This window comes from Sciurus vulgaris (genome assembly GCF_902686455.1).
Source record: "Sciurus vulgaris genome assembly, chromosome: 2".
Lineage (NCBI taxonomy): Eukaryota > Metazoa > Chordata > Mammalia > Rodentia > Sciuridae > Sciurus > Sciurus vulgaris.
The window spans coordinates 97,368,782-97,393,303 of NC_136462.1; the positions used below are offsets into that span (position 1 = coordinate 97,368,782).

The 24,522-nt window shown below is 35.3% G+C and overlaps 1 protein-coding gene across 19 annotated transcripts in view; it reads right to left on the reverse strand.

The window, feature by feature from the left end:
• Positions 1-24,522, reverse strand: part of CEP152 (centrosomal protein 152) — a 90,483-nt gene that overhangs the window by 55,961 nt on the left and 10,000 nt on the right. For 7 of the 19 annotated variants that reach the window (XM_079130224.1, XM_079130216.1, XM_079130214.1 and 4 more), the window contains 10 exons: positions 23,396-23,569; positions 23,176-23,248; positions 22,816-23,076; positions 21,567-21,732; positions 18,757-18,900; positions 17,354-17,493; positions 14,246-14,446; positions 8,375-8,522; positions 6,432-6,523; positions 5,180-5,343 (listed from right to left, as the gene is read on the reverse strand). In XM_079130224.1, coding sequence (XP_078986350.1) covers positions 5,180-5,343; positions 6,432-6,523; positions 8,375-8,522; positions 14,246-14,446; positions 17,354-17,493; positions 18,757-18,900; positions 21,567-21,732; positions 22,816-23,076; positions 23,176-23,248; positions 23,396-23,569 — 1,563 coding nt within the window. The remainder of the gene's footprint in view (positions 1-5,179; positions 5,344-6,431; positions 6,524-8,374; positions 8,523-14,245; positions 14,447-17,353; positions 17,494-18,756; positions 18,901-21,566; positions 21,733-22,815; positions 23,077-23,175; positions 23,249-23,395; positions 23,570-24,522) is intronic. The other 12 variants (XM_079130223.1, XM_079130229.1, XM_079130219.1 and 9 more) reach the window with 4 other exon arrangements.

Here is a 24,522-nt window from a genome sequence, read left to right on the forward strand (position 1 = left end):
ATATGAAGGTACACCTAATAATTTGTAGGTATGAATAATCAGATATTTAAAGGTAACGAAAAATAAGAAAATGAATGCCATAACAGTTTAGCTAGCACTTCGCCTTGAGGTTATGGATGGAAAAAGGAACGTGGGCAGCCACTGGCACTTTTTACTTCTTGACCTTAGTGGTGATTCCATGAATATTCACTTTAAAATACCTTATTAAACTCTACACTCCTGATTCATACATTCTATGTGTTCTATTTCACAGTTTTAAATGTATAAAATGAAAATTACAAAAAGCACTAGAAAAATACCATCTTTTTAAACATGAAGAAATTATAAAGGAAAAGAATGATAGGTCTAATGATGTAAGATACAAAATTTTAAACAGGAAAAGTGATTAACTTTAAGCAAAGGCTAGGGTGCAGAGAAATAGATACTGCCACACAATGTAGGTAATGATGTAAACATTAGGACTGTTTGGCAACATGTATCAAAATCTTCCACTATGTGCACACCCTTTGGCAAGAAAATTATTCTACATCTTCTGGAAATAAAGATGTGAATAAAGACTTGACTGCAAAGATGATTGTGATAATGGTATTGAATTACTTGTAATAAAAATTTAAAACAATATTGTATTACAAACTAAAATATAGTCCATGCATCTATAGATCCATTAAAAATTACATATAACAATATTTACTGACATTAAAAAATTTCAATGTAACAAGTTAAAGGATATCATAAAACAGGATATTCAATATTATTTATCTTTTAGAAACACACAAAGCAGATAATGTGGAAGTTACCCAAATGTTAATAGCGGTTTTCTTCATGCAAGATGAGGTAATATTATGGGTGATTTTACTTTCCTCTGTTTCCTTAATCTGTATTTCTAATTTTTCCACAACAGAAGAGGAAGTTACTTTTGGAAAGTAGTAATTGATAGTGTGCCACCTTAACATGAAGAGATTAAAATGGAATCTCAACTCTGCGGTCTTCTATTATGAGAAAAATATAATTGTGAGAAAAATACCAAATTCTAATATTCCTGAAGAATATGCCTCAAAACTGCCAATGTCATTAAAACAAAAGAAGTCAAGAAGAATCTGTGGAAACATGACTCCTAAATGTAATGTGGTACCTGGATGGGATCCTGAAACAGAAATTGGACATTGGGTAAAAACTAAGAACATCTAAATAAACTATAAAATTAGTTAATAATAATGCATCAATATCCATTAATTTTAACAAAGGTACCAGATCAATTTAAGATGTTAGTAGGCAAAAATGGGAGCTGCATATACTGGAACACTCCCTATGATGTAAACTTTTCTGTAAATCTAAGCTGTTCTAAAAAGTAGTTTAAAAAGAAATTATAGAATCTGAGTCAAAATTTTTACTAGTCTTCAATTTTCAGATGATTCCAAATAAAATGTTAGACTATTTTGTATGTATAGAAAGACAGAAAGAATGAATAAAATATTTGGTAGATTTTTTTAAAGTGTTATAAAAGAAGTTCCTTGTGATACATATAGGTAGTTTTTGTATATGCAACACATATTGTGTAACTATGTCTGTGTATAGAAGATCTCACCTATTTAAACCACTGCATAAATACCATTATATTTAAGTCATTATATATTTCAATAGAAATAGAAGACATAAGAATTAGAATTATGTAAGAAATATAATATAAAATATAATATAAAATACATGACATTGTATTTTCCTGTGCTACGCAATGTGGTGAAGTATAAGTACGGTGTTTATTTTTTTGCTCGGTTAAAAAATTATGCCTCTCTCATTTCTTTTCTGACTGAATGTTGACCACTGAAATAGCACATCCTGTACTCCTAGAGGGAGCCAAGTTAGACCATAGAGAAAGTGTTTGCTAAAATAATTTTCTCTTCTTTCCTCAAAAGGGAAAGAATCAGTGGTGGGACTAGTCCCACATTTAGGCTTACTATTGAAGCCATATGAACGTTGGTTCCCTTAAATTCAAATAAACTGTAGTCCCTTATGAAGCCTGCTGAGAAGACCAAAGGGAAAAGGCATTCCACTTGCTAAATGTTTATTATTTGAGCTTAGCAGCCAACTATAATAAGGGAGAGAGGAAGCTGTCTGCAAACGGCATGCAGATTTAGCTACTCAAATTCCATGAATGTAAAATAGAACATTGAGGTTAAACCCTTAAAATTTAGTATACAGTAGCTTAAGGGAGGTGGTAGTTGGTAATACAAGCTTGGAGCCACTAATATTTGGGTGAGTGATTTGAAGGTAGCTCAAGTAGACAAAGAATTAAAATTCTCAATATTGGGAAAACTGCTCCTTCCTTTTATTCTAAGAATCACAGAGTCCACCCTTTAAATTTGATCTGAAAATAAATGTTTTAGTTTTTCAAAGCAGAATTATCATCCGTTAACACTGGTGTGTGGGATGACTAGAAGCTGAATGTTTCTTTCCTCACACTGCATTTCATTGGGTGTCTTCTTGATGAACACAATGACAAACCAGTCTGCTTCAGTTCTTCTCCGCTTCCCAGTTTAATGTGTCTGTCATGATGTGTGTCTCAGGTTTATTATCTACAGAAACATGCTTTAAAAATCCCTAGAGGATTGTGGTTATAAGTGCTAACCAACTAGAAAGTACAAATGAGGAATTTTAGTACACCTCATAACAAAATAAACTTATGTAAAGAGATAAACATATGTATAATGTATTATTTACCCAGTTCCCAGGCCAATCATGACACAAACTCAAAGTAATAACAATCTGGAGAAAAACTTTTTTAGCACAAACTACATCTTTAATCCACCAAAAGAAAAGCTATTAATAAGAACAACTCTAAGGCAAAAAGGTTTGACTGCCTCATAAACATGAACAAATATAAAACTAGGCCTGGTCTCGGCAATTTGGGGCTCAAGTACTGGTTCTACTACTAATTAAGAATCTTCTTGAGCAAAAGTGCTCACCTCTCTGGGCTCCAGTTCTCCCCAACTCTAACTTGATGAGAATGAAGCTAACATTTGTCACAAGATTGAGGATCAAAAACTTCACAAGTATGTGCTGAATTAAAATATAATGCAGGGCACATTTTAACCAATCGCCTATTGCATAATAATAGTAATAGCTATCATTCTAAGTGCCCAATCTGTGCCAGAACATATTACATGAGGTTCTTATATTCATTATCTACCTCAGTCCTCACTTTAATCTCTGAGGGACATCAAGCTTGATAAGAACACACTCAAAAAAAAGTTAGAAACTTGCCCAGTATCATAAAACTGGTAATAAATGTCAAAACTATGGTTCAAAACAGTCTGGATCTACAGCCCATGCACTTTTACCAGCCCCTTATAATTAGTCTGGCATTGATAGGTAACGAGGCATTCAAGACAGTGAGTTTTCCAAGTGACTATATTTAACTTTGCATTTTTATGTAAATATGTCTAAAAAATATATAGCACACTCCTCTTCTGCTTTAACTAACAAACTAAAGTAGAAATCTTTCTTCAACAACATGGGACCATAATTATGGACGTTCTGAAGTGGATCAGAACCTACGTGGTTATCTGCCCCAATGGCCAGCAACTTTAGCCTCTTGAGTTTTCTTAGTTCTCTCCTTGCTCAGTCTTGAGCTGTCTGGCCCAGGCACTAAGAGAACTTCTCTGCCCCCAGTCCCTGCCCCAGCTACACAGTGCAGTTAAGAAATCAGATAATTCATCTAAATAAATCTAAGTCAATATTGCCCTGGGAAACAAGTTTGAAGGTGGCTCCTAATATATCACATGATCTAGTTCTGCTATTTTCTAGTTTCCTTACAGATCGCAGCAGTGTTCTGTACATACAAGAGTCCCTGAAGACAGACCTCCAGATAGGTGGAGGTTTACTAAAATAATATCTTCTTTCACAATTCACGTGATCACTTTAGATTTCATTTTGCTGAATTACATCTTACAGTCCTAAAAACCAGAAATTCACATATTAAAATACACAAACTCCAAAGCCTATTGTAGAGCAAACTCTTCAAGAGATTTGTTTGTATTTACTTGCAAAATGTCTGAAACATGACATGAATTAAATGCTCTCACTGAAAAATAATGCTGTCATGATGATAAACTCAGTCTTAAACTATAAACCAGAAAGTGGTGATGACAGCCAAATGCATTCAAGAAAAGTTTTCCTTAGCCTAAATGCAACCTCTTCCCAACACCCCATGTCTCATTCCTAACCCAACCAGTAAAGGGAAAGGATAAGTAGCCCTATCCCATGCATTAACACATAGCACTTAGTTGCTATGGGTATGTCATCTCCTTCCTGACCACATAAAATGTAAACATTCAAGGGGAAGAAAGTTTCTAACTCATTTTTTTGTACTCTATTCCCAAAACCTTACATAGAACCTTCCAGTAGCAAGTGTCTCAAAAGTGTGAATGACTAAAAGTCTCAATCATTCATCCTATATATATCCACACTTCCTCTTCTACCACCACCACCCCTCTCCCTTTCCTCCCTGGAGAGAACAAAAAGTACTGTCTTCTGTGAGATTTCTAAAAATATCTGTATGAAGCCGTAGTATAAGACACACCCCCTATGTGTAAATGGCAGAAAGATAAGCAGAGCAGAGGGAAGAGAACAGTGGGTAGGAGGAGAGGAGGAGAGGGGTAGGAGAGGTACTAGGGACTGAATTAGAACAAAATATATTCCACTGTGTCAAAATGGATTCTACTATCAAGTATAACTAAAAAGGAAAAAAAGACAAGAATCCCCATTTTAAAAGTAAAGCCACAGTAAGGTTCCAAGAAAAAAAATCAGTGCTTATTTTCTCATACATCATTGATAAATGCAAGGTTATCCACTTTCAACACACAGGTTAATATATAAAAATAATATGTCCTCATACCAATTGTTAGATACATAATCTCAGCTTTAGAACTTACTCTGTATATTTTAACTGTATTAGTCACTTTTTACCTTTCTGAAATGGATGTGTTTGAGTGTTGAAGACAGTACAGTATCAATACTTCGGGCTTTGTTCATCTTGATTTCAGACTAAACATAAAACATACCACCCCACATTCAGAACCCTATTCATCTCCTCGTTTCTTGACTGCTGCCACTTGTTTACCATGCAGTGCCAACTTTATTAACGCAAGTTCTGCAGTAAACTAAAACATACTCTCAATACCTGTTAACTTTGGATTTTTTCCAGTTGACTTTTTTAATACCCAAATCCTCATATGATTCAGTGAGTTCTATATTTAATTCTCCTTCTGAGTCATTTGGAGGTATTCCTAGTTTTGCAGCAGATTCATAGAGAGAAATTTCATCTTTTAGTTCTGTTAATTCCTCCTGCAACACAAAATTATTGAAAATCATTTCCATTATTTTCCTATTTGACAAAATCAGCCGTTATATCTGTATCAAAATTTAAGGATCAATAGCAGGCAGAAAAATTTCTTCGAATACATTATTACCATGCATTATAAATAACTTCATAAAGACCAGCATATATATAACCAACATAGCAGGTTTTCAAGAAAACTGAATAAATGCATAAATGAATGGATGAGAAAACAAATATAGGCAGTTTCTCTAATGCCTCTCTTGCTAATGTTTTGTTCTCCATGAAAAGCATCTCTTGAGTTGAGATCCTGTGGCAGTGTTTCTGGCTTATTGGAGCGGAGGACAAAGTAGGTGGGTTGCCAAGAACCTCTTGTACTTTCACCTGCTAGTGGAAAAAAGGCAAAATATTTCTTTCAGTGGAAGTAATACTGGAACTCCTCTCTAGTGTTTTCTTGTCCTTACAGTGGAAAATGTAAGTAGTACTAGAGGATGTGAGAAAATTATATCCAAATTAAGAATTCCCCACACTTAGCTGGGCGTGATGTTGCATGCCTGTAATCCCAGAAGCTCAGGAGGCTAAGGTGGACTGCAAGTTCAAAGCCAGTATCAGAAATTTAGGGAGGTCCTAAGCAACTTAGCAAGATCCTGTCTCAAATTTTAAAAAGGGCTGGAGATGTGGCTCAGTAGTTAAGCACCTCTGGGTTCAGTCTCCCTGGTACCCCCCCCCAAAAAAAAAAAAAAAAATATATATATATATATACACACACACACACACACACACACATAAATATTCCCACACTTGTAGCTAAACTTCTCTCTGGAATACATCTCCAGGTGAAAGAAGAGTGAAAGAGGACATGTGAAAGAGGTGACAGGAAGATTGAGGGGAGGAGAAAGGACCCTGGCTCTGCAGTAAAACAGACCTGGGCTTGGAGACCAAATGGTGTAGGTGAGACTATGAACAGCTTCCACAGGCTGGTGTGAAGATGGTCCAGCCACCCCTATCATACAGAGTAATCTAAGCTTCAGAAAGGTGATGTAATCTTTGCCTAATGCAGCTACCCACAGGGTCTCTTCCAAGTGGCAAAACTCACTTGCAAAGTCTTGTTCATGTTCTCGCTTATAGTGTGCGCCTTTTGTGCTTGCTGCAGCTGGAGCCGTAGCTGAGCCACTTCCTGTATTGAGCCTGCGGAGGAAAGAATCACAGGATATACTAAATGAAAGTGAGAAAAGTACCTGTGGTCTACAGAACTTGAATCCACTGTTCTATGGAAGGTGTAGTTCTATTTTATTACCCTTAAGGTATAGGGGACCTCAGCAAACTTTTCAAAGATCTCACGTGGCCCCATATGTCCTTGGGGAGCTGAAGATGTAGGTTACTGTGACCTATTATGAATCAAATCAGCCACATGTATAGATACTAGCACTCCAGAAGTCCTTTAATAGGAGCAAAACATTCTAAATCACAGAAAGAAAAAAATTCCTGTGAAATCCATTTCTGTCCATTTCTACCCTCCACTAAGAAAACTACATCTTGCTGCTTTTAGCTTTTTCTAATTATTTTTATTTCTACCACTTCCAGCTCTACATGTGAAAAAAGTATATTAGGGCTGTGCTTCCTGAAACTTCAGCAAACTAATATTTTTAATGTACTAGGGGAGATACCCATTTAAAGGGATTTTATTGGGTTTCCTCAAAAGAAAATGACCATCTGGGAAATTACTAAGCAAAGTAATCATGGCGTATTATGCATTGAAAGGAAACCATACTGTGAACTTCTTTAATGGCCAGGAAAAAGTTCACCAAGTAATGCCAAGTAAGAAGAATGGACACATAACTAAATAAGAAGGGGGACCTAAAGTCTCATCCAAAAATTTTTCCCACCAAAATAAACACACATATGCATATGTACAGTCAGTCTTTGACTTCAGGCTTTCAAGCAGTGAGTAAATCACCTTTTTACATATTGTACCAAAAGTTTCAAGTGCCCTTCATGTGCCAAAGTAGGACTTTCAGATATCATTTAATGAATAACCCACCGATCCTTCTTCACAGTGAGAGCTGTTTGTCAGCAAATAGGACTGCTTTTGTCGGTAGAGCAGACAAAAGTACAAACATTTCTAATATAATTTTATAAGAAAAAAAAAAAAAAAAAAACAAGAAATAAAACTACTGTTAGTACTAAAAGGACAGGAAGCCTACTTCTGAAACTTAACACCAGGAAACCATTCTAGAAATCGTAAGAACAACAAAAATGTAACTCTGGTTTCAATGACCATGTAAGTGACTATTCCATTGTGAGGGAAAAAAGAAATTGAAGAAGTTATACAAAAGGATAGAACTATTCATATAATCAAATACTGGGTCTACGAAAAGCAAAATATAATGAGATTTTATAATTAATTTTAGTTTTCAGGAATAGAATTCACCTTATACATTTTTTAATTAATTTTTTTGTTCTAATTAGTTATATATAACAGTAGAATGCATTTTGTGCATTTTGAGAACTCATACATAAATGGAGTACAATTTCTCATTTTTCTGAATGCACACGTAGGATCATATCAGTCATACAGTCATACAGGTACATGAGATAATGTCTGTTTTACTCTACTATCCTCACCTTATATATATTATTGTTCAATTTTACATATTGGGTTTTAATATGTTTCAAAAATGTACTATAAACAGAAGCAGGGCATTATCTATGCATATGTATTCATTTCTTTTGAAGGATTACACTCAAATATTAATGTATTCATTTCTTTTGAAGGATTACACTCAAATATTAATAATTTTTATCTCTGAATAGTAGGATTATTGGTTTCTACTCGATACTTTAGGTTTTCCGAATTACCTAATAAAAATGATCTGTGCCTTTATACATACATAACAATATTTTTAAAAAAGAAATTTGTCACTTCTTGTCTTCTATGTTGACATTTTCTAGGTTTTTCTAAATCATGGATCCTACTTGTGTTCTCTCTATACATTACACTAGACTTTTGAGGAGATAGTAGCCCAACAAGGCACCCACCTGACTGCAGCAAGTGGGCACACTGCTTCTGACTCTCTTCCAGACTCCTCGTCAGCCTGTTAACAATCTCAGTCTTTTCTAATTTGGCACCTTCTAGACTCCTTTCCAGTTGTTTCACATGATCTTTCAAACGAGAGCAAATATCTTCCTAAATAGTAAAAGAGTTCAAGAAGTCATTTTCATGATCAATTTTAATAAATGTTAGACTGAAATTTTGATACATAATTGGATTTTAAATCATATACATTCATCACATGGCAGCATCACTTTTCATGAGGCTGAATGCACAAGACAGAGTCAAGAGAACAAACTGTGATCTTAGTGAGGCTCAATTTCTCAGTCTGCTTCTTCTTTTGTAATTATGCTGATGATTCCTAAATACTCCTTCTACTCCACATTCACAAAACACTGTATTCTAAAGTTAGATTTTATTATTGCCACAGGAATCGTACTACATTCCTATGTGCATTTTATGCTGTCAGTGTTAAGTATATGTGTACATATTTAGGCAGACCATTTTGAATCATGGAATTTATACTCCAAGACAGTGAGGATACAGATAAACACATGGAAACTCACTCTATTCTGGGCAGCCAAAAGCTCACTCTGTTCAGGACAGCCAAAATAATCTTTCCCTTCTCTGAACTCCTTTTAAACTTGATCTGTTTCTCTCTTATGATTCTCTTTCTTCCTTTTATATGTCTTATTTCCTTTACTTTTCTCCTTGAAGATGCCTCTGCCATGCTTTATACACAGTAGCTGCTATAGTAAGCATTTTAAAAAACGAATGACAATGAAAAATAAGAGTAAATGAGTGTGAGTGTGTGCGTGTATGGGTGTGTAAGAGGATGTGTAAATAATATATATGTACAATATACTCAAGTTTCTCCAAAAAGAAAATGTGTTTGGGAATAACGAGTCATGGAAATCCCAAGTCCAAGTAAAAGAAATCATTGCCTCTCATTCAAAAATGGCTACCCTGGCTAAATTTCAGGCAAATGGCAGAGCACCAAGAGGCAGAGGAATGGATACAGATAGTTGGTTGCAATTCTTGAGAGGAAAAAAAAAAAAAAGAAAGCTAAAGAAAACAAGTACTAAGAAGAATATCAAGAAGGGGTTTAGAAGCAGAGAGAAAGTCAGATCCCCAGAATAACCTAAAGTCCAATAATGCTTTAAGGATACAAACATAGGTACACTCCAAAAGGAAACTAACTGAAGTTTCCTTAAGCAGAGGAAAGCAATTCTGAAGGCTCTCATTTTAACTTAAAAATTCATGTGAATTTTGTGTGCTGTTTCATAATGTAGCTGTGTTTGCTTTAAAATTTTTCTACCAAAATTTTCAGTAAAATGAAGCTTCCAGAAACTGGTCCATGTTTATTCAGCACTGCAAACCTCTTGGCATACCTCTCCTGATTCCCAGGCCAGCTTGAGAAGCACAGTTCTAAAGCTCCAAAGTAACATGGCAGACACAATGAGCTAATATTAGTGATAGTGATAATGTGTGTGCAAGTAGGGGTCAGGGAGACAACTCATATTTTTGTTCTGGGGAGGTCACAATAGTTTTTACAAGAGGCCAGGAACTGACCAAAGGGGGGGGGGGGGGGGGGGGGAAGTTAAAGAAAAGGTAGATATGAAAACAGTGTAAAGAAAAGGTAGGCCCTGACAATAACTTTATTATGTGCATCAATTAAACTATGGGAAACTCATAAAATTAGAAAACTTTAATACCAACAAAAACAACAAGAAGAGATGAGTAACTCCATCTTTTCCATGATGAGCTTGAGTGAGACCACTCAGTTCAAGACTGATAAGGGCAGAACCTTTTATGACTGAAGGAGAAGAGTGATGACACAGATGACAGCTGAATCTGTGGGAAGAAACAGAAATGAAGGCAGTTCCAGTGCAGAGAAAAATGAGGATCAGATAACACACACAGAAGTCCATGGAAGTCAACAAAAAGTGTGCAAAGTGAAGTCCTTAAATAACATTAAAAGAGAGGCAGAAAATAGATAGGTGAAGGTCATGACATAATAAACAACGTCCGTGACTTCACCAAAAGATGAGAACTTCAAGACCACAGGATGAGGAAAGGGAATATACCATATCAAGGAGATAATCAGAGATCTTAACATGCTACTTCTGTGAACGGGAGGAGCTAAAGTGAAGTTGGGAGGAGAGAGTGCAGGGCATAACCGCTATTAGGAAACAGTTCTTTCTCCCATTTGTTGTCCTTAAACTCCATGAACTCCAAGGAAACCATTTCTTCCCATTTTTTCTATTACACTAAAAGTACTCAGGAGGAACTCAGTCAAAATAAAAAAGAATTGTATATGTTGTTCATGTGTACAATCTTTTCTACACAGAATGATGTCTTAAGGAAAATATTAAATGATATTATTTTACAAGGCATATATTTCTCAAAATATACTAATTACATAGATATTCAAAAAAACTCTCTCACAGATTGCTACTCCTCCCACCACATGGAATTAGAGAATTTTGTCTTTCAAAATATGATTAAACACCTATTCATGACTAAGAAACCAACAAACTTGATCTTGATCTTGAGAGGAACTTCCTCATCCTGATTTAAAAAAAAAAAAAAAATCCACTAAAACTAAATCTAACGGTGAAAACTTGAAGCTTTCCCACAGAGATCAAGAAAAAGGCAAGGATGACTCCCCTGACTACTGCTTTTCAACATCATACTGGAAGTTCTACCCAATGAAATAAAACAATAAAAGGAAATAAAGAGTACACAGATTGGGAAGGATGAAATAAAACTATGTATCCATAGATTATCCTGAAACTAGTAATTGCAGCAAGTTTGCAGAATACAAAGTTAATCCAAAAAAGTCAATTGTTTTTCTATATACCAGCAATGAGCAAGTAGGAACTGAAATTAAAAACTTTAAATACAGTATCATTTATATTAGCATCCCCAAAACATGAAATACGTATAAATCTAAAATATGTAAAAGCTCTTTATGAGGAACTACAAAACTCTGACGAAAGAAATCACTAAATATATGGACAGATATTCCATGTTCATGAAAGGAATACCCAATATTGTCAGGATGTCACTTCTTTCCAACTTCATCTATAGATTCAATGCAAACCTAACCAAAATCCCAGTGAACTATTTTGTGGATGCTGACAAACCGAATAAAGTTTACACAGAAAGTTCCATACATTACTATCACTCTACTGCAAGATGTTGATAATGGGACGGGTTATGTATGTGTTAGGAACATACATTTCTTTGGGAAATGCTGTTACTTTCATTCAATTTTGTTGTGCTCAAAAAATTATATATGTACATGCACATAATTTAACTTACATTAGCCTATTTACAACCTTATGTTTAGTTGTTGGAATGGACAACATCTTTATAAAGCAAGGATTTTCAATCTTTTGCAAGAAAAGCATGAATCTCTTAGAAAATCTCAAAAAGGCTATAGGACTTCTCCATAAAATTGCATACTCTCACCCACAGAAAATCTTACCCATAATTTCAGAGGATTCACTGACTCCTGGAGTTTAGTCACAGATTGTCTTATGAGGTTAAAAAAACTCTGTATCTAGCAAAACTTACTATGTGTGAACATCTACTCCTAACACTGTACACACAATGTATAGGGGCAGTTGGGCATGATTACATGAGCCACTCAATATAGCTAGTGGAACAAGTCTAGCTATTTACTCAATTTCACCTAGGTAAATTATCCAGTATCCTACCACTATTTTCCAAGAATTGTTTTATTTCTCCCCAGCTCCTGTTTAATTTTACAGCACTTATCCAGTCAGGAATCTCAATTTGGATTCTGAGATAACAAGTACTGCTAACCCAATTGGTAACAATTTGACAGCACAAAAGGGACACCGTAAAAACATTTCCAGAAACAACCAACCATAGTCCCTTTGGAATCATTCCTTTGTTAAGGAGCTGTGCAATTATATGTTAAGTCTAACACCAGCAACATGCTCTGTTAAAAAATAATACCACTCACAGAAGGTGACAGTGGGAAGGACCTTAATCAACACATTCTGATGTCTGAAGCCCACTTAAAACAGAATTAAGGCTTTGTCCTGTCCTTTAGTTGAAGGTTCTTCTACTGAAGCAAGGAAGGGAGTGGGTGATGAGAATAAAGAACACAGTGGGTACAGGGCAGAACATACCAGAAATTCCTTCTAGCCCGTGTAACTTTGTCAAAGTCAACAAAGAACAGAGAGCTCTTCAAAATAACCAGCATGGAAGAGGCACCACACTCCACTCTACCCCTGTCATCCATAAAAGACCATTTTCACTTTAATTCTATGACACTTTTGACCAAAAATTTTGACCAAAAATAAAAGATAAACAAATGAGTTTTTAAAACAAAATTAATAAATATCAAATTATATTTGTTTAAATAGTCTAAGAAGACTTTTTAATAATTTGGCACAGTCCTCATCTTTCTCCACTCCTGTATATCCTCCACAATAATCAAATTCAGAATATTTTTCTATATGAAATAAAACATAATTGGTAAAACAAATCTAACAAGAACTCATAATTACAGATAAAAATTTATATATAAGCAATTAGTATTGCCAATAATGTAATCTTATATACTTATTGAAAAGCATGGGAGAAGTTAGAGTCCTATATAAATCAGAAATAACAACTCAAATCAGAATTCATTTTGGGCGTGATGGTATTTTCCATACCCTCGCAACTTAGTTTCTTTTCCTCTTCCCTTGGGTTAAATTAATTCTGAAATTACACTAGGATAAATGCATTCTGAATTTTTTTTTTTTTTTTTTTGGTAGCAGGGATTAAACTCCGGGGTGCCACATCCCCAGCCCTTTTTTGGATTTTATTTAGATACAGGTTCTCACTGAATTACTGAGGCCGCCTTTGAGCTGGCAATCCTCCTCCTGCCTCAGTCACTGGGCATGCACCACCACACCCAGTTGCATTCTGAAATTTTATTCAAATGATTACCTAATGTTTTGGAACCTGCCACCTAACTCGCCCTCAGGGTATAATATTTTATTCCTCTTTGGGCAAAAATAATAAATAATGCCTGTGAAATATGCTCTAGCTTCAAATCTCCATTGAGTTTAGATGACATTTTCTCCTGTTTTACATATTACACTACAGGTTGAGTATCCCTTATCTGAAATGATTCAGTTCTGGAATATTTGCATATATGTAATCAGGTATTTGGGCATGTGGCCCAAGTCCAAACATGAAATTCACTTACATTTCTTATACACTTACATACATAGCCTGAAGGGAATTTTAAGGATATTTTAGTGCATATGTATTTTGACTGCAACCTGTTACCTAAGGTTAGATGTGGAACTTTCCACTTGAGCTGTCATGTCAACTACATGGAACATTCTGAATTTCAGATTTTCAGATTAGAAATGCTAAACCTCTATTCTCAAAATTAACTCTTCTCTCAAGAACCATTTCTCAAAACTCTACTGACAAATAAATTATCAAATGATGGGACACTCAAAAAGGGTTTCTTACTAGTTAAGCTCTGAGGGCAAACTCTCAGGTTCTGGCCAGCCTCCAGCACTCATTCCTTTCATGCTGGACTTATTCTAGTACAATGTGAAGAACATGCCTAAATACTCCATAGATAAAGGACTAGTAATATGGAAATTGAGAAAGTATGAACCAACTCTATAGGAAAAAGGGTTTCCAAAAGTTTTCTGTCAGGATCTATTCACAGATTGAAATATTAACTTTTAAGTTTCATTCACAAACACCTACTACAAACATGCAAGATTTCTATAAGAGAACTGCAAAATATGTTATGAAATATAACCAGCTTTACTTATTGATAATAGTTGCTCATCTGCAATCATCCTAACCTGTTCTTTAAGTGCAGCAACTGTAGCATCCAACTTCTTTTGTAAGGACAATACTTGCTCTTCATACTTCTTTGTAAGGCCCGTAACAACGCTCTCATGCTGCTCTCTGGCTCGTTGAAGCGATTCAGAATGATGAAGATCTGCCAGTTGCTCCTTCAAGCTTTCCAGAGCCATTTCAGTTGTTCTGGACTTCTTGATCATCTAGTAAACACACATATGATATCCACGGTGAGAGTACTCAACTCTTTGATCCCTATGAACTTTAAATTCAATCAGGCTTTAATAAGAGTGGAGAAGAAGGGGTCTCCCACATCAAGGCCTTAGCTCTGTAAAATTTCCCTAGCTGCTGCCCACGGGGCCTGTGGTTGTTGGAAACAATATTCAGACAAATGCAGACTTTGCATTTACCTGAGAAGAAAGAAAGGATTTTGCACAGCATGATGGCAATGTGGGTAACAGGCAAGGAACCTGCTGCTAGTTTACTGGTCCTACTACTATGTGTATTGCTCCGTGAGCAGAGTGTGGGGCAACCTAATTGTTAGGTCATAAAAAAATTACAACTGTTCCTTGAAAGACTAGTAAAACTTGCCAAAAGTTACTTACCAAAAACAAAGTTTTGTTCTGGGTTTAAGACAGGATCTCACTATGTTGCCTAGGGTGGCTCTGAACTCTTGGGCTGAAGTCATCCTCCTGCCTCAGCCTCCCAAGTAGCTGGCACTATAGGTGTGTGCCATCATGCCCCACTAAAAATACTTTTGAAAGCATGATTAGGACTTTAAGTAAAACAATGTCCCCAAAGGGGTTTGCTAATCCCCCAAAACCTAAGAATATGTTATGTTATAGGACAGCAGAAAATTAAAGTTGCAGATGGAATTTAACTTACTAAATCTCCTTAAAATAAGGAGATTATTCTGGTTTATCCATGTGGGTCAGTGTAACTTCTGAGTCCATAAATAGAAAAGTCAGAACCAGGGAGACTCCACCAGACACAGCTGGTTCTAAAGAAGGAAATGGGCCACAAGGCAAGAAATGCAAGTGAACTTTAAAAACGGAAAAAAAGCAAGAAAGTGGACTCTCCCTAGAGCCTCCAGAAAAGCAAAGCTGTCCTGCTGATACCTGAATTTTAGCCCAGTGAGAGCCTTATTAGACTTCTGACCTCTAGATCTGTGAGGTAAGTTGTATTATTTAAAGACATTGAACTTGTGGTAATCTGTTATAGCAGTAATAGGAACTATATACAATTGGTGGCTCCGTTGCCTTTTAGTTTTTTTTTTTATGATATTCTATTTTTAAAATAAATGCAATTTCTAGGCATGGTGCAATGGCACACACCCGTAATCCCAGCAGCTCAGGAAACTGAGGCAGGAGGATTGCAAGTTTAAAGCCAGCCTCAGCAACTTAGTGAGGTCCTAAAGCAACTCGGTGAAACCCTGTCTCTAAATGAAATATAAAAAAGGGTTGATGGCCCTGGGGAGATAGCTCAGTCGGTAGAGTGCTTGCCTTGTAAGCACAAGGCCCTGGGTTTGATCCCCAGCACCCTAAAAAAAAAAAAAAAAAAAAAGGGCTGGGGATGTAGCTCAGTGGTTAGGCACCCCTGGGTTCAATCCCTGGTACAAGAAAAAAAAAAATGCAATTTCTAACATAAAAAAATTACAATGTTATAATCTCTTACTGTATAAAAAATGTTAGTTTTCAAAAAATTAAAATAATCCATATTATACATGAAAATCTTATGCTTCTTTCTATTTCAGAGATCACCTATTTATTCCAATACTGCTTTCATTGCTAAGATTGGCTCATTTACTGAGGATTTATATGGAGCAAATTATGTTATATGCATCATGAATGTCAAAATAAACCCCACAATTATGTAAAACTATAATACACTAATACAAACACTCTTAAAAGGTGAATCTAAAAAACAGCTCCCCAAATGTTTAGGAAGCAGCAGTCACCACCTGCCTGCTCCAGCCTTAAAAAAGAATACCTTCTCTGGATGAGGACTCTGAAGCAACTATTTGGGTCAGAAAATTTAGGTTCTGGGTGCTCTGGCAATAACTGGCTTTGTAACCTTGGGCAAGTAGTTTGCCTTCTCCAAAACTTGGTTAACTCATCTATGAAATGATAAAATGCAATGTCTTACTAATCAAAATACAAGATTTCTCTTTACAAAACATAAAAAGTTGATTTGCAAGATCTAGATAAGAAAATGAAAAAATTGCAAAATTTTTTTGCAAAATTTTTTCAGACCTTAATTACCAATTTCAAAGCATACCATAAAGTTACAGTTATGATAGTGTCAGAGCCCGAATAGAGCAATATATAAGAAAATTAGGTCAACTCTGAACAACTACACTCACTCAACATATGCCAACCACCAAACTACATGCCAGTCCCTGGCCTAGATGGTGGGGCAACAAAGATGAGGGCAGCCCAATGATGTCTTCAAGGTGTTCTTGGCCTATTAAAATAGATATGATTACCTGGCTTGAGGAAGGAAGCAGGGGAGACTTGGGGGGGGGGGGGGGGGACCTGTTAGCAGGGGTTTATTAATCAAATAGTGTGTTGTAGAAAAGACATTCCAGAGGCAAATGATACATATAAGTATAGAAAGACAACAGACTGTGAAGTCTGAAGAGATTAGGAGCAGAGTCAAGGATCAGAGAGTCATCCTGATTACTCTATTTTGTCCCACAGGTAAATTGGGGTCACTGAGAGCCTTTAAGTAAGGGAATAACAAAATCAGAAAGATTACTCTAGAAAGATTACTCAGATGGCCATAAGAGAATCTGTGGAAGGGATAAAAGACTGGAGACCAGTTAAGAGACTTTTGCAATAAGAAGGGACAGAGAAGAGGGAGTGTCACCAGAACTTAATGGCTGACTGGACAAAGGGGAAGAGAGGAGCTGGAGACATCTGTAGGTGGCCAGGAGAATGGCAGCATGACTCCTCCAAGGTCAGATGAGAAGCAGGCTCATGGTGGAGGAAGGTAAAATGCTCTTCTAAATCTAGTCCTACCCTACCAAAAGTTTTGTTTAGTGACCAAACTCTTCACAATAACTTTTTTTTTTTTTTTTTTTTTACCATGAATAAAGTTAAAATATGTACCTTTTCTTCGTTGACTTTTAATGCTTGTATTTGGGCCTCTTGAGCTTTTATTTGTGCTTCGAGCTGTATCTCTCTTTCTTTTCCATTCTGAAAGAGTTTCTGTGATTCTCGAAGGCTGAGGGTCAAACCATCCTTTTCATCTAGGGCATTAAAAATGTCTATATAAATGCTACTGTAGAAGGACCCTTATAGTCATTATACTTATCAGATTATATAAATACTTTTGAACAAATTCAATTCAGACATGAACTTGAGTTGACTTGAAGAAAATAAGAAAAATGACTTACAATTTAAAAAAAAAAAAAAAATAGTTGAGTGACACCGAAAATATTTTAGAGACCCAGAAATGCTGCCTTTAAAATTTTTATTATATCTTCTTTGGGCTAAAAGAATTTCCTAATAATTTCAGCATTTTTTTTTTAATCTGAGAAACTATGACAAACCTGTTAATCAAAAAAGGTACTGAGGACTACCTGTCCCCTACACATACTCGCAATAACTCTTACATTCACTTAATCTTAAATTCTCCCCTTACTTTGCTGTATCAGCTCACAAGTTCTTCTCAAAAAGAAAATGTTATGAGCAATAGAGAAATAGAGCCTTTCACCATCAATTAAATTTGAAATGAGTTGGAGTTCAGTCACAAAATTATTCTCCCAATGAAAGTTCAACTTTGACCAAAACTACAGACCATCATGAAGAGTAAGTAATTATCATCTGAATCTGAATTTCCTCTATGTGATTATATCAGAAATGGCACCATTTCTCTTTGGCACACTGAATCCCAAACTCCTATTTGGCTTAAAATGTCTATGCTAATCTGTAGGCTCAGAATATGTTGCATTGCAAACTAAACAGTCACTCTGGGAATTGAAATACTTTTCCAAAGAAACAACATAAGAACTCAACAGCTTTTAGGGCAGAATGCCTTCAGCATAGTTAAATCATGTACAGTGATTCTAACAACCTAAGAGAGCAGTGGAGGGGGAACAAAATAAAGGAAAAGAAGAAATGGAAAAAAAAGTGAGGACTCCAAAATAATATATTCTGAAGAGAAGTAATCCAAGGCAAGGGCTCAGAAGTCCTGGGATTTTGTCTTGCTCTATCTCACTGTAAGTCCTCTGACCAAGTGACAGAGGAGGAGGAGGAGGAGAAGGAGGAGGGGGGGACAGGAGGGGGAGGAGGAGAAGGGGGGGAGGAAGAGGAGGAGGGGGATAGGAGGACTTACAGTGAGGAGGAGGAGGAGGAGGAGGAAGATAGGAGGACTTACAGTGAGGAGGAGGAGGAGGAGGAGGAGGAGGAGGAGGAGGAGGAGAAGAAGAAATAAACTGAGATTGTTGGAAACAAGATGTTTAGCTCTAGTGTAATTCACAAACAATGGCACCCAGCATTTGTTATCTTACCTTTGATTATCAGAAGCTGGTGATTCAGATACCGAATTTGACATTCACATTCATTTAATTTTTCAACTAAGTTGTCCAGTTGTCTCTCTTTTGCTTTATTAAGAACCTGAAGCTGAATAATCTGTATATTTTCTGCAGAATCTGCTTTGGAATTAAAGATAATTTGTTAGATAAAAACATACCAAAATATAAATGTGTGGTTATTTAGGGCAGCATTTTTCAAGCTGTGGAGATAATTTCTGAGAATATTGTGAAAACAGTTTACTAGACTGTGACTGGTGTTTAAAAAAATCAAGATAGAACAAATCAAATATATCAGAGTACATCATGTAGTAAGAAAAGTTTGTGAAACTTTTTTCATTTACATATACTTACATAGACTTATATTGTAGACCCATCACAATGTAAAAAATGTACTTCTTACTGTGTGTCATTGCCACAAAAATGTGATATTTACCGGTTTAGGGTCTAACCCTGAATCACTACCAGTATGGTCAATTAAAAATCACTGTATATAACAACTACAAAAAAAATAGAGTAATATGCTCTCGTAAAATTAAAAACAAAGTACATAATTTTCTATAAAAATATTTTTTAAAAAAAATTGGTAGATATCCTTCTCAAAATAGTTTCTGTTTAGCAGGAGTGGGAAATATATTATATTTATATTTATGTTGGTACAAAACTGCTCTATTATTAACTAATGAATAGGTTAATAAAGAACTTCAAAATCTGTCAGAATCAGTCATTTTAAAAGAGCACTTAAAAAGATTAGAGAAAAAAATGAAAATAATTGGTAGAAGATTAATGCTTCAATTATGTTATAATAAATGTTTTATATTTTCTACTAGGCTAATGTTTCTATAAGCTTACAATTAGTAATAAATGCACTTAGGAAGTTTTAATTACTTGCTAATAAGATAATTCAATCCTCTATTTAAAAAGAGCTGTTAAACAAAGACTGAAAACTGTGTTCCAGGTAAAACTCCTCAGGCCTTATAGCAAGTCTGGCTCAAAAATAAAGTCTGCAAGCTCCACCTCCCTTAAACTCATTTTTTAAAATTAGTGTTGCTAAGAAGCTGTAATCACCAAAGTTGACTCTTCCATTAAGTTATTTAATTAACTTCCAAATGTCAAGTTTTGGCAAATATGTAACCAACTTAAAAAATAAGTCAACTTGATAAAATGTACGTAGTTAATAAAGGTATTGAGAGATTATATATGTAGAAAGACCAGAAGACACACAGAGACACCAGGCCACTCCTGTGATGCCTGTCACTCAACCTAAGGCCAATTATGCCAAGTACTCTTCCTCATCCCACAAAAACATATGAACAAAGAAAGGGCACCCATATTTGTTGATAAACCCTTCTGGGGAAAGTGAGTTCTGGGCCTCTCCTTACAGGTGTCATCCCAAGGTATATTCCAGTATATATTAGAAGCAATGCTATGAAACCATAACATGAATCCAGTTTTCTCTGGTCTAGCCTAGGTAACCCAGAGTATCCAGAACAACCTTTCCACCACCAATTAAAGGAAAAACAAAACAAACTTGTAGTCACACTCTAGATTCACACTGGCTCTTCAACACGCACAATAATTACAAGTTACTAACTATGCCAGAGAGCATGATAATAAAAGTTAGATGTACAATTCAGGATAGTCGCTGTTCAAGTTTTGATAATTTTGGTACCAGCATTTCATCTCAAAATTCTCTCATAGCAATAAGCTCTTATTATCATATTGATGTACACACTGTACAAAAAACACTGGAGGTAAGTACCACATGACTAAATCTGAGACCTACATCAAATTCTGAATATAAAGTAATTTATATCAGAGTTGCCTAATCATTACACTAAAATTGTAAGACTCAAAAGAAAAGTTATGGTAATGTGGTTGATTTGTCAAATTACATTTCTACATAATGAAATATCTTAGGTCAATGAGAAAATTGTCATTTTTCCAAAGTAGTTTCCAATAAGAAATATATGAAGCTCATAAAAAGTTCTTAACAATCTAGAATGACTAAAATAGTTAAAACTGTTTTCTTTTGCCAAGCACAGTGGCGCACACCTGTAATTCCACAGGCTCAGAAGGTTGAGGCAGGAGGATCATAAGTTCGAAGACAGTCTTAGCAACTTGGCAAGGCCCTAAACAACTTAGGGAGACCCTGTCTCAAAATAAAAAATTAAAAAATGAATAAATAAATTTTTAAAAAAGGCTAGGGATGTGGCTCAGAGGTTAAGCATCCCTGGGTCCAATCCCCGATACCAAAAAAAAAAAAAAATTCCTTTTAACTTTTTTTTGTTTTAATTGTAGGTGGACACAATACCTTTATTTTATTTATTTATTTTTATGTGGTGCTGAGGATGGAACCCAGTGCCTCACACGTACCAGGCAAGAGCTCTACTGCTGACCATGACCCCAGCCCTTCTTTTAACTTTTTAATTATGGAAAATTTCAAATATATGAGAGTAGAAAGAATAGCACAATGAACCCACTCACACCCATCTCCCAAGGACAGTCAACAATTACCAATTCATGGACAGTTTTGCTTCATCTATACTCCCACCCACCTAACATTACTCCTCGAAACATATTGTTCTGAAGTAAATTCTAGACTTTTTATCAGTTTATTCATAAATACTTCAGTATAGAGCTTTAAAAATAAAGACTTTTAAATATCAAGCACAGTTCTATTGTCATACTTTAAAAAATAATAATTCTTGAATATAATCAAATATCTACTCAATGTTCAAATCTTCCCAATTATGTTATTTAGCAATAAATATAAATGTGATACCTACTTTCACTAGCTCCTAGAAATTGTTGTTGCAGGCCTTCAAAGGTGTCACTTCCTGCTATTTCCTGGACTGGTGAGCTATTATTCTGGACAGAAGATTGATAAGGCTTATATTTCACTTTATATGGCTCCAAAGTTTGACAACTAGGACCTTGTGATGAACCAAACTGCTATTATAAGATAAAAATGAAATGACAATTAGGATTTGGCCTTCTCTTCCAGAATTCTCTGAATTACTCACCTTAATTTTTATGTTATAGGAGCTAATTGGGGTACAACTACAAATTTTTTACAGACGTCTCTGCTCAAAAAGAGTGCTTATTGTTATTTAACACTGTTAATTCCTTCATTGTACTTTTGAGCACATAATGGAACCAATTTTGTAAGTAAAACTCAAGAATTCCAATGAGATTATATATAACTATTTTATTACAAGTGATTTAGATGATTCCAACATCTGGGAATATAAAAAAGGCATATACGCAATAACAAGAACATGTGATAAAATCCCTTATATATAATAAATATTCAATAGCTTATAGAATGAATAACATTGTCCTGAGATAGATTTAAGAGAAAATAGCCATCTTAAATAGACCAAAAATCATCCTGTCATTGAGTAACACAGAGTAGCAATTGGCAAAGTGAGGCATTTGTTGTCATTGGAAAATTCTAAGAAGTAAAGCAACTAACTGTATCCTGAGGTCTTACTTCATTAATCTTGTTTATAGTAAAAATTAGGTTTTTTTTTTTTCCCCTTTTTAACATTCATCCCACTACTATAACACACACAAAACAGGCATTAGCTTTCAAGTGTTTGACCTAAAATTTGTTATAAGAATAGTGAGCAAGAAAATTGAGAACTCTAAATGCTGTAATCTACATAAAATTACTGCTTTAAACACTATTATCAAGACACCTAAACATAATTTCTCATTGAAGCACACTGAAGTGGTAGAGCCAGAAGCAACAGTGAAGGAAGACAGTTATTCTTTGGCAAACTTAACTTTTAATGTTTAAATAACTGTTTCCAAAAAGCTTCTATTTTAAACTTTTGACTTAAGATCATAATTGCATTTGATTGTAAACAGAAGATAGCAAGGCTAATTCAGCCTGAACCTGTCTCGGAAATTATTGTAGTCAAAACAAATCATCTTACCATTGCATTTATGAGCATTTCTTAAACACACACATACATCATGCAAATGTATATATACACACACAAATTCTTGAAAGTCAAATTCTTACAATACCTGAAAATGGTTCCTCTGAGGATCAGAAAATTTAACTACATTGGTTGGTTGGTTATTAAATTCCTGCTTCTGACCACTGGTATAAGGCCTGAAGTTTTCAGGAAGGCAATACAGATCAGTCTGCTCATGTTTACTTGGAGGACTATAACCACTTCCACCTTCATCTCCACCTTCTTTGGGATGGTACTCAGGATGTCGGTCTTCAGTTTTACTTTGATTCTCTTCCCAGCCATTGCCACTTTTTTCTTCAATATATAAGCCCTGAATTTCATTATAGTGCTATTAGATGACAAAAGTAAAATATAAACACTAAGATCTACTCCCACCCTCATCAAGGTCATGGTCACACCAGATACTTACATTTACACTTTGAGATTTGGGCAGAATTTGATGCTTGTTCCAGTTCATCTCCAATTGCTCAGAAGGATGTGGTCTTGAGAAAAATCATTAGTTTAGACTTAAAGCCTAACATTTATTTGGATATAAACACAAGAAACCCAAAGATTCTTATATTTGATGTTTTCCCTTCAACCTTTACCCAAAGATTTAAGAATCAGTCTACAATTTTACAATCACTTACATTATTGTTAACAGCATGAACCAAAACACATAAAATGCAAATGCAAGGAAAAGTGATTTCAGGTCCTTACTCTCCCTCTGTGCCATCCTCACTGCAGTCTGAGAAGTTAAGTTCAGGGGAGGAGAGTTCATCATCCAGCATATCATGAGGAAGGTCTGTGAGCAATTGCTGCAACTGAATCAGGAAAGTCTGCATCAGTATCACACTAACTAAACCCAAGATGCTAATCAAAGCTGCCTTGGAACAGCAAGTGACTGGACAAGTCAATGAAGTTTAATTCCTCCATTTAACTAATTTCTTAAATTCCACATGAATTATGTCCATCATTTCACTTGAGGAAAGAGAAAGGCATAATATCAGGATTTATATTGGAAGGCTTAACTTTTTTCTACAAAGGTCTCAGATTTAAAAACACATAAAACAGAACCAAAAAACTTTTTTTTATAGAAGTACAGTAAGTCATAATGGTACAATCATTGTATTATGTTGTCACAGGGCAGACTTGCATCTGAGTCCTGTTTTGCCAGTTATTAGACCTTGGGGACTTGATAATCAGACATCCCACAGGGAACCTGAGTTGCCAGATGCACTTTTCCCAGGTGGTGAGAACAGCAACAGCAGGTGGCCTAGAAGTCCATAAGCTCCCACAATGTGAGAGAAACCCCTTGGGGAGTGATTCATTAGCAGACATCTAACTCCAGTGTGATGAAAAGATTTATAATACTCTGTGCTCTAATAAGACATTTGAGTAAAAAGAGGGTCAAGAGATTCTGTTTTCTACAATAGCATGCTCAAAAGCAGAACAATGACATAAAATAATCTGACTTTACTCTCCCAATTTTATTCTAGAAAAGTCCTGTTCTTAACATTCTGCCTACATAAACTAGATAGACAAAATAGATCCATTAGAGTTTCAAGATAAATTGTGATTAAAAAAAAAAAGTCTGTTGAATTTCAAGATGGGTAATTGTCTTTCTTCATAGCCAAAACAGTGTCTTAAAATTTGTAACAATCAGAAGGTTAAAATATTATGTTACTAAACAGTCCATAAGCGGATTGCTTATAATGACTTAAGCACCAATTAAGTCCACTCTCTCTCTCCAAAGTGCATAAATCAATCAAATAAA